Below are 15,382 nucleotides of genomic sequence, written 5' to 3'. Positions count from 1 at the left end.
TTCCATCATAAAATTTTAACAACACAGTGCAGTGCAGAGCTCCAGATGTACTTGTCTGGGATTCTGTTCTTTGAAATAATTGCATCTGGACATCTGTAGCTTCTCCAACTATTTTCCCTTGAATTAAAGGAATAGCATATTTTTTATCTCAGTGTATGATTTATTGCCCACCAGAAATGCCAGTCTTTGGCTTTGAGTGTTCAGGAAGCTGCCCATGTAACCGCAGTGGAAACATCCATTTATTTGTTTGTTTGTTTGTTGTACCTGTCGTGACTTTTGGTCTGAGGCAGAGATTTGTTAACTTTGACTGACTTCATTTTTGGTGCAGTATTATCTGCAGTGGCACACAGTAGTATATATGTCTCTCTGTGGGAGCATTCAGATAAGAAAATTAAGGAAGCAGTAAGTAGTCAAAAGTCAGGGGTATTAAGATTTCTTCAGAGAAGCTATGAGTATAGTGAGTTTTATACAGCTGACACAGTGGTGTCTGATGAGTAACCTTGATAAACGTAAATTTAGTACCTTTCTGTGTTTGAGTTCAGTTCTGGCTGTTGCAGTGGACCATCTCTTGCTTGGAAGGGGGTCGGAACTGGAGCACCAGGTTTTAGGAGAAGTTCGGGTTGCCTAAAAGGAATGCCATATGTGTAGTAGCACCCTCATCTTGCTTCATTTGGGCATGCGTGATGTGTAAGAGGAAAATATAAAGCAGGGTGTGTTAAAATTAAAAACAGTGCTAGGTGAGGACACCTAAGAAAATGCAGATTTGGAGGAGTAGTACCCCTGCAAGGGGAATATGGACACTTTCACAGGTAATACAGGCTTGGCCTTTCACTCCTTTGTGCTCTCAGTTCCTCTGCATAAGTCTATTCTGGCAGTTTCTAAAATTCAAGAAGAGAAGGAAAATGACCTAAAAGTAGGACATGAAAAACACAGATGATTGCAGTAGCTCAGACTTGCTGAAAGGTAAAATTGAATGGCTGTTCAAAACAGTCACTGTACGGGTGCTCCTAAAATACTACAGCAGTATTTTTGTTGTTTCTGTGTAGTCTGTCTGCTGCCTGTGTGATTAGTTAAAAATAGATATGGGTAGAATATATTAGAGTGTATTAGGATCAATTTTTAGTACTGCATTATTTATCACTTTAAAGAAGAATAAATAAAGTCATGCTTTCATTTTTAATGCAACTAGTCCTATTTCTTCAGAGTGAGTAAATACCTATTAAATTGAACTTAAGTGTTATACATTATTACTTGAGTAAATACCTACTGAAGCTCATAAGCATGCTAAGGAGTTGGCAGCACAAGTGGCTTTGGACTGTCTTTCAGGATCTTGTGAATATTAAATTAGAATGATGTTCTTGAACCCTTAAGCCTTTGAGATCCTATAGTTGCCTTGATCTTTTCTTTAGATCATCATAAAGAGCTGGATTCAGACAAGGTCTTTGTCATCTTTATGACACCTAAATGGTCAACAGCTTGGGCCTGGTAAAGTGAAAATGTGCCAGCAGATGTGTCCACTTCGGCATGGACATAGAGGCATAATATCAACACCTGGGACAGGCAGAACTGGGCACACTCAGATTTACGGAAGAAAAGAGCATGGAGCAGGGCACCAGAATTACCATGTCAGGGGATGGGCTGCGAGAAACCCAAGCAAAAAGAACTTCCAGCCTTTAGAAACCTGATGCCGTTGTATTAGTCACTGTATGGGCAGGCAACCAAGGAGATCATCTGTGGCCTAGACATCTCATCCATGTATAAAAATCAGAGGTTACCTTGTTGATGAATATAGACATATTGGGGATACATTGGATTAATGGAGCAGGAATAAGATAAAAATCCTCCTTCATGCCTGAATTGGGGAGAAGTCCAGTTAGTGAAGAATGAGGTTTCTGGCCAGTGAGAGGAAGAGTAGCAAAGAAACCAGTGACACAAGGTGGAGCTCAGTGTGTTTATGAAAAGTGGTGAAGTGTTCAGCAGTGACAGCAGGGGTAACAAATTGCTTTCAGCAGGTCCCTCCAACCCTATTAGTACTTTTAGGTTTTGTTTGGGGATCTGTTTATTCAGGTTTTTTTCTTTCCGGTGTTTGCAGATTACCTTGTAGAAAGATGCTAGTATTGACACTAGTTTTACAGGAGTGCAGATTGATGACCATGAATTTTGAAAGTGGAAAGGGGCAGATGAGTGAGGAGTCAGGCCTGAGCATAGATGGATGCACAAATGTGCAAATGTATGTAGTAAAGACAAGGAAAGGAGGCTCTTGTGGCAGTGACAAGACCTGCAATGTAGTGCAATGTGGGTCAGGAAGGAACTTCCAGTGGGGGGTTACAGGAGAGGGGGCAGGACAACAGCTAAGATGGGAGAGATGAGGCATGTGTACCCAAGCAACTTTCCACTCTGAGCACTGGGAGCAGTCAGGCTGCTTTTAATGCAAGCGTGGGTTGGAGCTGGCTCAGCTGTTGGCCAGTTGAGGACAGGGCAAATCCCATCCCTTGGGGAGTGCCAGTGGGAGATTGGAAGCTCAGCTTGGTGCTGTGTGGAGGTGCTGCTCCTGAGGCTATGGAGAAACAGGAGGTTAAAAAATTCATCTGTAAGGCTATGTAAAAATTAAGACCAAGCATAACTGATATGATAGTGATTACTCTCAGTAAACATCTGAATATTTACTCATCTTTTTCCACTTTCGATTAAAAAAAATATTATTTATTTTGAAGAACTGATTTATTTGGAAGAACAAGGCACATCCCACAAAAGAGCATTCTGAGAGAAAATGAAAAGTAAAGAGTTGGAGGCATTTCCCAAAGGCACATGGAAATATAAATAGTCTTGAGTTTCATGTCAAAGGGAAGAAATACTTGGTGTTAGCTTTATTTTTAGAAAGTGGGAGAAGTTATGAGACAGCCTGATATGCGCTGGCTGTCTGAAAATATCTGTCGTTTTCAGTGTATACCCTAGATACATCTGACCACTCTGCTACTCTGTGAAAAACATGAAAATAGAAAGTGTCACTGTGGAAAGGTTCATCTGCCCCGACGCAGGTGTCCAAAAGTTAACTACCTCGGTGTGAACTGTTTGCTGTAGACTGGTGTACCTGGTGGAGGGGAAAAAAGCATCATGAGTTGATAATCTGTCTGATGTAAAATAAGTTGCCTGAGGTAGGCTAGGAAGATGTGAAATAGGGTGACTAGCTGAGGTGTACACATCTGAAGTCATCTGAGATGAATCTTGTCTTCAGGAAACCCTTATGACTATACTGCTTTTGAAATGAAAGGCTGAGCAGCCTAAAATGTGTAATACGTATGAGTTCATTTTGGAGGGATAAGTGCTTCGCCATGTGAGGGTCAAATACAGTCTTAGTGTTCCCTTAAAATGTATTAATGCTTATAGAGCAAAATGTAATTCGGAGAAGTTATTTCAAAACTTCCAAAAGGGAAACATGTCATGTTTTCCAGCTGATCCACTGTGACAGGTCTTTAGTTGAAGAGGAGTTCATGTACACTGAATTCATGCAGAATGGTGAATTTTCTATATTCATCATTGTATTATAAATCTGAAACTGAAAACAGAATTCAACACGGGGAGAATAAAGAAGTTTCATGAGTTGTAGCTTCAAAATAGAAAACCTCAAGCCAGAGAGTGTTCGTGAAACTCTTAGTACACAGTTGTGATTCTAGGTTAAATCTGGTTAAATTTGTGAACTGTATCAAGTAAAGCAGTGCCCATAGTAATGTGAGTGACAGAAAAAGAGTTCACAAAAGTGGAGTTTCCATGTTAATTTAAAAGAGATTCTCAATTTTTCTTAAGTCTTTAGACAATAACTGGTTGCAGCCACCTTTGCTGGGTCTGAGGAAATCCCAAGCTGATGTCTATTTGTCTGCTGTGTGCCATGGGTCGGTAGTTCGGTGGGAAGCCAAAACGATTGGCAGTATCATCTCTCTTGGTTGTCATTCCCATGGACGACACTGCAGAACTGATCACCCTCAGGAGCAATCCTGGCTGAATTTAGGGATGTTCTGTGTTGCACAGCAGGGGCCTTAATGATCACTGTGGTCATTCAGAGGTGCTGGGAAGAAAGAGCCATGCTCTAATAGAAAAGAGAGAAAGTCTTGGCATTTGGGAGCTGAAAATGTCACCTCTAAAGAGCTGAAAATTCGGAAAAGCAAATGCTTCTTGGCAGTTAGGAAGTAGTTTGCAGAAATACAGGTTCACTCTATGTGTTACTGGTTTCAGTGAGGTGTAGTAACTAGCACTGGCACAATTTTAGTGATTTTAGATTTATCTAAAAGGTAGCCAGCTTTCTGGCACTTTGAACAGGTACCAAGCAAGAAGGCAATGGAGAGGGTATCCTGTGTTTGTGATAGCCTTGACAAAATGCCCTGTACTGTCATTACATCTGTGCATTTCAACTGTAAGTGCCTGGCCATTCTGCTTATGCTAGAAATTGTATTCTTATTAGCTCTCTTACTACAGCAGCGGAAGGTATGTTTTCTGGCATGTCTGTATCCACACCTGTGGATCTTAGCCATACAGAAAAACGCTTTCCCATGCTTGACCTGTAGACCTTTGTACATGGGACAATGCACATTCATTGTATTGTCTCATTTTCCAGGTTTTTTATGTGTATATATATTATGGTAAAGATGTCATACATTATATCAAGTTGTTGTGAAGTATAATGATATAATAATACCACTGCAAATACAAGTCATGTATTTGAGCTACAGTTGTTCAAATAGTAGCAAACATGAAGGATGTTGGACCCATTTACAAGTAACAAGGTTGCGCAAACTCTGTAGTAAGTGTTTGCAGGGCTGTTTCTCCATTGGTATGTTCTGCACAGCTTCTTTTTCAGCATGCAAGCAAGCAATGGAGCAATTAGCAGTGATGCAGACTTCGATAGCCTCCATCTTCCATCACAGTTTATTGCTTCGTTTGTAGATTAAACAGAAGAGGTTCACAGTGTGTTTTCCATGTAAAGCAGTTCAGCGTTTTATGTTTCTCTGTTGCAGAAGCTGATACATGTGTGTGTAGCTATGGCAGAGTTGTGGTATCTTTTGAGAAATAGGGTGTGAACATATAATTAAAGACTACAGGATACGTTTTACACTTTGTGGCTAAGGTTAAAAAACACGTAGCTCCTCAGTTCTGCATGTCCCCACCAGAGAAGTTTGTTCCAAAAGAGAGATTTGAGATTTCTTTCCTAGGAGGCCTCCTACGTGTACTAGAAATAGCCAGGGTGCGACATGCCCTAGTTACATCCCCTGCACGAGCGGCGGTGAGGACGATGTGGTGGGAGCAAGCCAGCTCCGTAGCCACTGGCAGTGGGAGAAGCATGGTGGGGAGAGCTCCAGCTGCTCCTCCTGCACCCACAGCCATGTAAACAGGACGTGCTTGTGCACAAAAGGAAAGTGTTTACATTGTCTTCGCTGCTTCCTGAGTTTCAAGAGGAGCGGAGAAATGGCAGGAATAGGAACGGGGCAGTGGAAGTCCTTACCTGGGCTCTGCCACTTTCCCGAGGAGGGCACAGAAGGGGTCCCTGCTCTTTCACACTGCCCACAGCCCCTTCATCCTGCCTGGCATACTGCAGGGTGAGTTGCACTTGAGTTAATCCAAGTGCCAGGAATGATCCTACCTTTTTCCCAAGAAACAGCCTGAGATGAGGCCCTCTGCCTTCTCTGTCACACATTTTGGGGGAATGGGGAATATGAGTCTTGTGAGGCTATTTGACCCTTTAAGACATCTTGACATAAGGGGCAATAATCTGTCCAAAGAAGTGATTCTGCCCTTCTAACTGTGCTCTGGTGAGACCCCACCTCTAGGTGGACTGTGTCCAGTTCTGGAGTCCTCAGTACAGGAAAGACATGGACCTGTCAGAGGAGGACCTGAGAAGGGCCACAAAAATGATCAGAGGGATGGAGCACCTCGCCTACGACGAAAGGCTGAGAGAGTTGGGGTTGTTCAGCCTGGAGAAGACTCTGGGGAGACATTATTCTGACGGTTTAGTTCTTAAATGGGGCCTATAAGAAAGATAGGGAGAGACTTTTTATCAGGGCCTGTTGTGACAGGACAAAGGGTAATGGTTTTAAACTAACGGAGGGGAGATTCAGGCTGGATGTGAGGATGAAATTCTTTACAGTGAGGGTGGTAAAACACTGGCATAGGTTGCCCAGAGAGGTGGTGGATGCACCATCCCTGGAGACATTCAAGGCCAGGCTGGATGTGGTTCTGGGCAACCTGGTCTAGTTGAAGATGTCCCTGCTCACTGCAGGGGCGTTGGACTAGATGACCTTTGAAGGTCCCTTCCAACCCAAACTATTCTATGATTCTAATCTGTCCACCTATACAGGGAGAAAAAACCTATAGGAAAATGCAGTTTTATCCCCTCAGAAGTTGACAGATGATGTAGGCAGCTGCAGTGGCTGAAATTCTGGGGGTTTTACACCAAGTAGATTTCAGGTTGTGTCACATTAAAGCAGACCTTAGGATCCCTGAAATGCACTTGTGTGATTGTGGCTAACCTAGTATAGCTAAAGCTGCTTTATTAATTGCATTGCCATGTTGGGTTGCAACACGCTAAAAATATCAGTGCTGATAATCTTGGTCACTTCTTTATTTTCAGCACAGCTATGTTCTTTGTACATGCTGTCAAATCACCGTGCTGCAGATGCACCAGGGTTATCACAGGCAGGGCTTTATTATTCCAGCAAAGCTATTTCTTTGTTATTTCAATAGGAAACAGAAGATAGGCGATAAGCTAACAAACTCACAATGGGTGGAAGTTCATTAAAAATATATGTCCTTGTTGTATGCATGATGTATTTAGAAGTTAAGCCCTTTGGAGCAGCAGGTGTTTGTACAGTGCCACTACAATGGGGCCTCGCGTGTCACCAGATTTTCAGTGCTGATGGTAATCAAAGCTGACTCTTTGGCACGCTGGCAAGTTAGGTGAGGTCAGGGAGCTGGTAGCTGTGTACAGCTCTGATTGTGAGGTGGCTGGGCAGGGGTCTAGGACAAGCGCCTTCCACGCAGAGGCAACCATGTTTCTTTTTGGCAATCTGTATGTCAGAGGTAGTATGTTGCTGAAGCTATTTTCAAAGCACCTTTTTTTTCCCCTTTTAAAATAAATATTGCATTAAGCAGCAGTCTAGCTTTGTAATACACGAGGACGTCAAAGTGCTGTCGTGACTGTCTTGTATACCACCTACAAGTACAGCTTAAAAATATGTCGAGTGCCAAATGAAACAGGAAAAGCAAGCGATGCACTCTAATTCCCCAACTTGTGATTAAGTCTGGAGCACAGATTAGCAATGGTGTGATAGCACATCACACCTCTGGCTTTTGACATCACTTTCACCAGCAAACATGCTGGAAATCTGGACTGCTTTCCAACACTGTGAGCAGGTTGAGTCGGTTGCTGGGCACATTGTGCATTTAACCTTCACAGTATTGGAGGCACAGAGTTTGCATCTGTAAAATGGTTGCTTCACCCTCAGATTGAGACGCTGTGGAGGTAAAGCAGCACAGTTAGTGACTAGCCAGGTGCACAGAGGTACCGTTATGATCATCCCCCTGGATCCCCTGACGTAAGGAAGCGTGCAAAAATCTCTCAAGTTCACTGACCTGCAGATAATTTTTTTAGGAAATAAGAAGCTGTAAAAATGCATTGAAAAGACACTTCAGCTTCTTGAAGACACCCAGCCCAGAACATCCTTTTGGTTGTTAGTGGCGTTTCCCCTGGCCTCCATCATTTCTCCTGGTCATTCCTGACTTTGTGAGCTGGGGAATTGCACCAGGCACTGATGTGCTTTTGAGCTTCCTTGGGAGGTGCACGGCTGCTTCCCCCTCCACTGACAGCTGGAGCACTGGGGACGCACACCCCACCTGCAGCCAGCCCCTTCCTTTGTGGCTTCAGTGCCATCTCTAATATTTTGATACACAAAATAGCCTCTTTGTGTGCTCTCACGCACACGGGGACGTGTGTGTGAGAAAGACAACCAGGTTTGTGAAGCGCAAATGTCTCCCAGGCAGTGTGAGGATACAGGATGGTGTCCCGTTTGGGATCTGTTCTGTTTGGGATGCTGTCCCATATGAGCTGCACCCAAGCTTAGTTAGTCCAGCACCAGCCAACTGGGCAAACTGTTCTCCCCACATCACCTAAAAGCGCGATCACGCTTTCCTTTCTCTTAACAGATAATCCTGAAATAGCCAGCAGGAGTGGAACGGAGTGTCACGAAGCCTCCCTGCGGACGGCCAAGCACGGCTACTGTACATACTACCCCGTCTCCTCCTCTCTAGAGTTGCCACAAACTGCATGCTAAGTCAAGAATTTGTTCTTATGGACAAATCACAAACTCAAAAAGCTAGTGCTGCTATGTCATATATGAATATTAAATATGGTATGCTTACTATACTCCAACCTAAAATAGTTAACTACCTGATACCAGCTGTGATGTTTCAAGACATAAAGGGTAACATTTAGTTTTAAGGATTTTCTAAGCATAGTTTAATTCTTGCAAATACTGTCTTTTCTCCATAACTATACCTAATGGAAATGGTCCAGTTAAGTTAGTCTCGCGAGATTCGGTGTTTATGAATCTTTCGAGCTCAGCAATAATTGAGTTGCATTGGCTAAAACTTATCCCAGTTGCAGGTTTAATTTTCACCCAAACTACAATTGGGGTTTTCCTTCTCGGTTAAAAAAAACCTCTTGGTTTTGCTCCCCCAGCGAGTCGATTCCAAGCCAGAGGAAGTGAAACGCAGCCCAGTGTCCTGCACATCACCCCACCAATCTGAATATCTTTACCCAGAGGTCCAAAGTAAAGCACAAATTCTTTAGATGCACATGGTTGGTGTTTGACTTGTATGGAGAAGTTGCATTTGAATCATAGCAGAATAGCAGAAGAAAATTTAAAAATTTGCACAGTATGAACTTCATACCCCTTTCAATCCCCAAAAGAACAAAGTCTTGAGAATATTATTTTACGAGTATATTTATAATATTTTTAAAAGAGACTTTGCAGAAGTGCCTAAATTTTGTCACATCAGACTTGATGAAAGTGAGCCTGATGCCAACAGTCAAATGTCACCGGAAGCGAATGATCTGTCAAACTCATAGTCAGGTTAACCAAAAAAGATCCGAGCTGTAACTTCTAGAAGTGTAAAATCAAACACACACACACACAAAAGACCAAACTAACAAAAGAGAAGGCAAAAGAGAAGGCAAAAAAAAGGCTGTAAATGAAGAGATTTGTATGATACTCTAATTTAATTAAAATTCAGTTGAGTCACTGAAACTTCATTGGTGACTTTAATCTAGGCTATTAACTGAACACTAAGAATGTAGAATGAGATTCAGTTTAATAAATCATTGCTGTATTTGCTTTTTTTTTAATTGGATTATAAGATTGTAACCAGATTAGAGTGGAGAAAAAAAATAGTTCTTTTAATTGTTTTTCTTTAAAAACATATTTTATGTCACAAAAGTATGAAGATATCTTTAATACGATTATATACATGTTATATATACATACATACATATATATGGATGAAGCAGATTTTAATGTTGTTTACTTTTTTAAATACTTTGTTGATTTACAAGGTAATTATATATGTATAATTAAAATTTCATTTGTTTGATTTGAGATTTGTTTCAAGCACTATTGTACCAAATATTTCATATTTCACATTTTATATGTTGCACATGTATCACATAAATGACATAGTTTTTAAATTATTGTTTAAAAAAAAAAGAAAACAGGACAGCTGTTATAAGTGGATATTATGTATAATTGTTTGCAGCATAAGTTTTCTATGTGGACATTATTAGTGATTGCAGTATTTTAACTTAACCTCTTCAGATTGATTGTAAACTATTTTAAACTTTGGCAGCACTGCCTGTTCGGAACGACTGAAGGCACTAACCATATAATTATTTGTCTAGGAAATTCTTTTTCAGGCTAAATCTTGTTTGTCCGATGTCTAATTACTCTCTATTTATATATAAAGCTGGAGATTTGATCATCCGAAAGAAAAAATAAATAACCACAATTCGATTGTAAAATTAACATAGTGCTTGTAACGTTGCATTAGTTTTAATTTGTGGAAAAATAATGTATCTTAACTCGTTACTTTAGCAGTTAAGGTATCACCATTATATACTATTAAAACACTAATATTTGTAGACTTTCTCAGTCATTATAACTAGGTAGTTGACACTGCAACTTGCCTATATCTGTCAAAGTTGTTTTTATTTTTTTATAATAGTTAATTTAGGCATTTGGGTAGCTTATTGTATAATACTAAATGGTAAATTATCCATGTTGTTTAAATATTTTATGTAGATAACTCTCCAGGACATTGTTTTGTGTGAACTTTTTATGTTTCAAAATAACTGTTATTCTATGTTTTTTACAATTAATCCAATACTCCTATTTTTTGCCCATGGATGATGAAGCTTCAGATACATCAGGTCTTTCATCCAGACAAACTGACAGACAAAAAGAGAAAATGTATTTTTTAATAAGAGATCCACTTTCCGACTTTATGACTTTGTAATATTCCTGAAAACTGTACAAGTACAGACCTATGCTAACAGTAAGGAGGCAATTACAGAGATGTGCAAATACGTGTACAACAGATTCTACATTTTATTTATTTATAAAGTAATTTTATAGACTATTTCAAAATTTGGGAAGATCTAAAACTATTTTTCTGTATAAATATTATTTGCCAAAACTTTGTTTATATTTTAAGAAAAAAGTCTAATGAAAATGATTAAATTTTAAATGCTTTGTTTAATTAAAAAAAAAGACAAAAAAACAACAAATAAAACCCCCCTAAAAGAACCATGAGATGGGCCAACACAGAGACAGTGAATACTGTAGCTGGGACACAGTTTCAAGTGACTGAGATGTCTCAGTGTTTATTTTCTTCAAAGGATGTACAGCACCTCACCAAAATACCTTTTGTTTGCCTCTCTCATCCAGCATAATTGACAACACGTACGATGAATATTTCGGTAACAGTTAAAAGCAACCCCTCCATTCACTCTTTTTCAGCATATAACTACTAGTGGTCTGTTAAATAGCCATTCTATTTCTGTTGTGACGTTAAATTCATTCACCCAATGTACAACCACTGAAATAAAAAGAAGCATTTTAAAATGAGAGCGGAGTCGGGACCGTCCTTTCTTGTGGCGCGGCTCTTGGCAAAAGAGTCTGGGGTAACAAAAATAGTCAAAAGAAAGTGGAGGAGTCTTTAAAAAGTATATATTTTTATAATTTTATTCTACTTTGGTTTATTTTTGTTGTGGGGTTTGGTTTTTGTTTTGGTTGGTTTATTTTTTATTTTGATTTTTATTTTCTTTTGCCTTGCTTTGCTTAATTTTCTTTTGGTTTTTTGGGGGGGATTATTTTATTCTATTTGGTTTGCTTTATTTTGTTTTACTTGATTTAGTTCTTTTATTTAAATTTAATTTTGCCCTTTTTTTTTTAGTTTTGTTTTATTTACTTTGTTTTCCTTTATTTTAGTTCAGTTTGGTTTGGTTTTCTTTGCTTTATTTTGTTTTACTCTTGTTTAGTTTGGTTTATTTTGCTTTATGTTATTTCATTTTGGTTTGTTTGTTTTGATTTTTTGCTTTGTTTTGATTTTTTGTTTAATTCTACTTTGTTTTATTTTATTATTTTAGTTTAGTTATTTTACGTTTTCCTTAATTGCACATTCAGGTAACAAATCCTTTAGGGCAGTCCCCAGATGCAGGACACATGCAGATGCTTTATGAAGAAGCATGTACTCTTCTCCTGCTGGAGGCATGTGCCGAGGATACCGCGCTGCATGGCTTTATCCCCAGACAGTCCTTTCGTGCACTCTCTGCTTGCTCGTGCATGCTGGGGTGCAGGCAGGCAGTGGTTATCTCAGCAGTGTGGCTCACAGATACCTAACTGTTGGGGGATTTATGTGCCAGCACATCCTCTGCATCTTCCTTTCTTGCCTACATCTCGGAGAGTATTACACCAACAAATAATCCGCGTTATCAGCTAGTTTCTCTGGGGAGAGGAGCATCGCAGAGGAGTTGCATGCCCAAGGGCAGAAATCACGCAGCAAGGCAATGACAGAGGAGGGATTAAAATGTCTGTCTTGCAGTTCCATGGTTTCTTCACGCCATCTTCTCTGATCAGTTTTCGTTAAAATACTTTAAAGAAAGGAAATACAATTCCTGCACAATCCGGAAGAGTTTGTGTCATGTTTGTATACATTTCATCAGCATGGGGCTGGATAGAAAGGAGTCCAAGATCACAAGTGATGTGGAAAACCACTAGGTCAACCAGTCAATTTGGACATACCCCAAACATACTGAGCCAGAAGCCTGCTGAGAACGAGTATGTGGGACGGAGAGGAAATATAGGGATGACTTGCAGGGACAGAGAAGGACTGGATCATTACAGGACTGCAAGGGCATGGTAGAGCAGAAGCAGCAAATGATTCAACTCCTAATGATTCAGGAGCAGACACCCTGTTTGTTCACACTTTCTTGTGTTAAACCCCACCCTGGACAGTTGTCCGCTGCCAAGAGGAATCAGGACATGTTGATTTTCTTGTGTAAAAGCTGCTTTGTTTCTTGTCAACTTTGCCACTTCTTTGGCAGTGGAGAAGTGCCTGTGGGAGCTGTGAGCTTTCAGGAGCCACGCCATACTGGAGATCTTTGTACACCCCTGTGTGCGCAGCGTACCCCCTCCAGATAATGTCAGTGTTTCCAAAATGAAGCAAGATACTTCTAGCAAAGAGGCTTTAGAAACCTTTGGTATTCCCCTCACCAAGCACGTCCTCACGGACAGACAGTGGCTATAGCTTTGGTGCCAAAGCCCCTCACCCCAGGCCAAGCGCTGCAGAATCATCACCTTGCTCAACATCAGCCTTCTCTAGAGCAGACCAGCCAGGTCCACATTCACGCTGTTTCTCCTGAGTATCTCCTCTGGCCCCACATGGCATAGTAATGACCATAAGGCGTAATTATTATTTTCAGCATGTTTTGCCTGGGTTTTAGTTCAAAAGTCTGAAGTAATCTGAGGGCTGGGTTGTTTTTCTTCTTGCAGCCCACTGGAGTTAATAGCATGAAACAAAAGGGGATGTGACATTTGAGGCATCAGAGCCTGCTGGGATAGCTTTGCATGTCTGCATACAGCAAAGGAAACCAAAACTGGTTCAGCCTTGTCTATGCTGCATTTTGGGAGTGTCTGTTGAGCTGAAAGAGCAGCTGGGTTTTGTTGCAGGAAGAGTTGTTTCACTCCAGGAGAGAGCCTAGAATACCCCACATTTCTGTACTAGGGGTGATGCTGGAAAAAGGACTTGAGGGCAAGGCTGCCTGACAGTGTGGGCACTAAGTCTTCTGCTGGTGGCATTTATTGCATGAATTTGAGGGACCCAAAAAAATTTTGCCTTGCCTGGAATTGCTGAAAACCTTCCTTGGCTTCATATCACATGCATACCATGCTCTTTATGCCTGCAATCATTTCTCTAGCCAAGCCTTTTGTCCAGTAACCTGCCTTTTTAATGTCACATAATGGACGGTTCTGGAGGCTTTTTGCATGGTCAAGATGATTTTTATTGTGCAAGGGCAATACCATCTTAGCTGTTGCATTAAAGCAGTTACTATTGCTGGTATGTGATGCATTGGAGCAAATAGTTATAGGTATAGGATATATAATTAGATTATCTGTGAGTGAACAAATTAGACAAACATCTTATAAATTCTTGCTTTTTAATTCTGTAATTATAGAAATTACAGAAATTGTAGAAAATAGAGTATATTTCATTACATGAAAATACTTTGTGTTGTAGCTGGGGGAAGGGGGGAAACACTAAGAAATGTGAGAGGAAGATACTAGTATGAGCTGCTTGTGCAATGTCGTGTTGCAGTTGCGTTATTTCCACTGAAGCTTCTTACGGAGTGAGGAATACACACTTGGCTTTATGATTTAGGAAAATCACTACAGGAAAGACGCCCTGTTCCTCTCATCTTCAAAGAGTTGGATTTGGATACTACTTGTAAGGGAAACAAATTCAGGTGAGTGTCCTCCTTAGTCTAATTGCCACGAAACAGTCAGGGTGTAGCCTGCATGGTGGGTGGTTCCTCAGAGGAACTGCTGCCGGGATGTGGTGGTGACAAGGGTGACCACAATAGTGTGAGGTTCACCTTGCAGGAACAGCCCCCAGGAGAAGTCATGCAGGGGAGTTGCTGCATTAAACTTGAGCTGTGTTCACATTTCCCATGAATGCCTCTCCTTTCCACAGAGGGCTAGAGGGAGGACATGCTTTTATTTCCTTGCTCATGGTTGTAGTCACCACACTGAATACCAGCAGAGCACATTCAGAGGTGCTGAAGTTGGTAGCTGACAGCACAGCTCAGGACTGCGAGCAAACAGGTTTTTCACACTTGGAAAGCTGTTTGGGTGGGATCCAGCTTTCTCTCCAGGGATGTCAGGTATCATTTCAGACACTGCAGGGTGTCTGCTTGGCCTAAAGCTGCTGTTATGGAGGAGCAAAGGTCTGGATGGGTATCTTGACTCAAGTTTGCCAGCTTCATGCAGGTATCTCAGATCATAGAATCACAGAACGGCTTGGTTGGAAGGGACCTTAAAGATCAGCTAGTTCCACCCCCCTGCCATGGGCAGGGGGGCCTCACATTAGACCAGGTTGCTCCAAGCCCCATCCAACCTGGCCTTGAACATTGCCAGGGATGGGGCAGCCACAGCTTCTCTGCGCAACCTGTGCCAGTGTCTCAGCAGCCCCACAGGGAAGGACATCCTGCTACCCAATCTAAATCTACCCTCTCAGTTTAAAGCCACCACCCCCACCCCGTCTTGTCCTATCACTACTCCCTTGGAAGAAGTCCCTCTCCAGATTTCTTGTAGGCCTCTTCAGGTGTTGGAAGGCTGCCGGAAGGTCTCCCTGGAGCCAATACTCTCTACACCACCTTAGATGAGTTCAGTCAATGAGTAATTCCCCTCTGCTCCACTCTGTTGAGACCCCACCTGCAGTCCTGTGTTCAGCTCTGGGGCCCCAACACAAGAGGGACTTGGACCTATTGGAGCGAGTCCAGAGGAGGGCCACACTGATGCTCAGAGGGCTGGAGCACCTCTCCTATGAGGACAGGCTGAGAGAGCTGGGCTTGTTCAGCCTGGAGAAGAGAAGGCTTCGGGGAGACCTTAGAGCAGCTTCCAGTGCCTAAAAGGGGGCTTATTTGAAAGATGGGAACAGACTTTTTACAAGGACCTGTTATGACAGGACAAGGGTTAAGGGGTTTAAATTCGAAGAAGGTAGATTTAGACTAGATATTACAAAGAAGTTCTTCCCTGTGAGGGTGCTGAGGCCCTGGCACAGGGTG

The 15,382-nt window shown here is 41.5% G+C and overlaps 1 protein-coding gene across 8 annotated transcripts in view; it reads left to right on the top strand.

The window, feature by feature from the left end:
• MBNL2 (muscleblind-like splicing regulator 2) overlaps positions 1-11,165 on the top strand; it is a 72,684-nt gene extending 61,519 nt beyond the window's left edge. For all 8 annotated transcript variants that reach the window (XM_010021927.1, XM_010021926.1, XM_010021925.1 and 5 more), the window contains one exon: positions 8,191-11,165. In XM_010021927.1, coding sequence (XP_010020229.1) covers positions 8,191-8,205 — 15 coding nt within the window. In that variant the 3' untranslated portion in view covers positions 8,206-11,165. The remainder of the gene's footprint in view (positions 1-8,190) is intronic.
• Positions 11,166-15,382: the final 4,217 nt, after the last annotated feature.

The sequence above is a fragment of the Nestor notabilis genome, unplaced genomic scaffold (genome assembly GCF_000696875.1).
Source record: "Nestor notabilis isolate BGI_N333 unplaced genomic scaffold, ASM69687v1 scaffold15899, whole genome shotgun sequence".
Taxonomy (NCBI): Eukaryota; Metazoa; Chordata; class Aves; order Psittaciformes; family Psittacidae; genus Nestor; species Nestor notabilis.
This window is presented reverse-complemented; position numbering and strand designations above follow the sequence as displayed.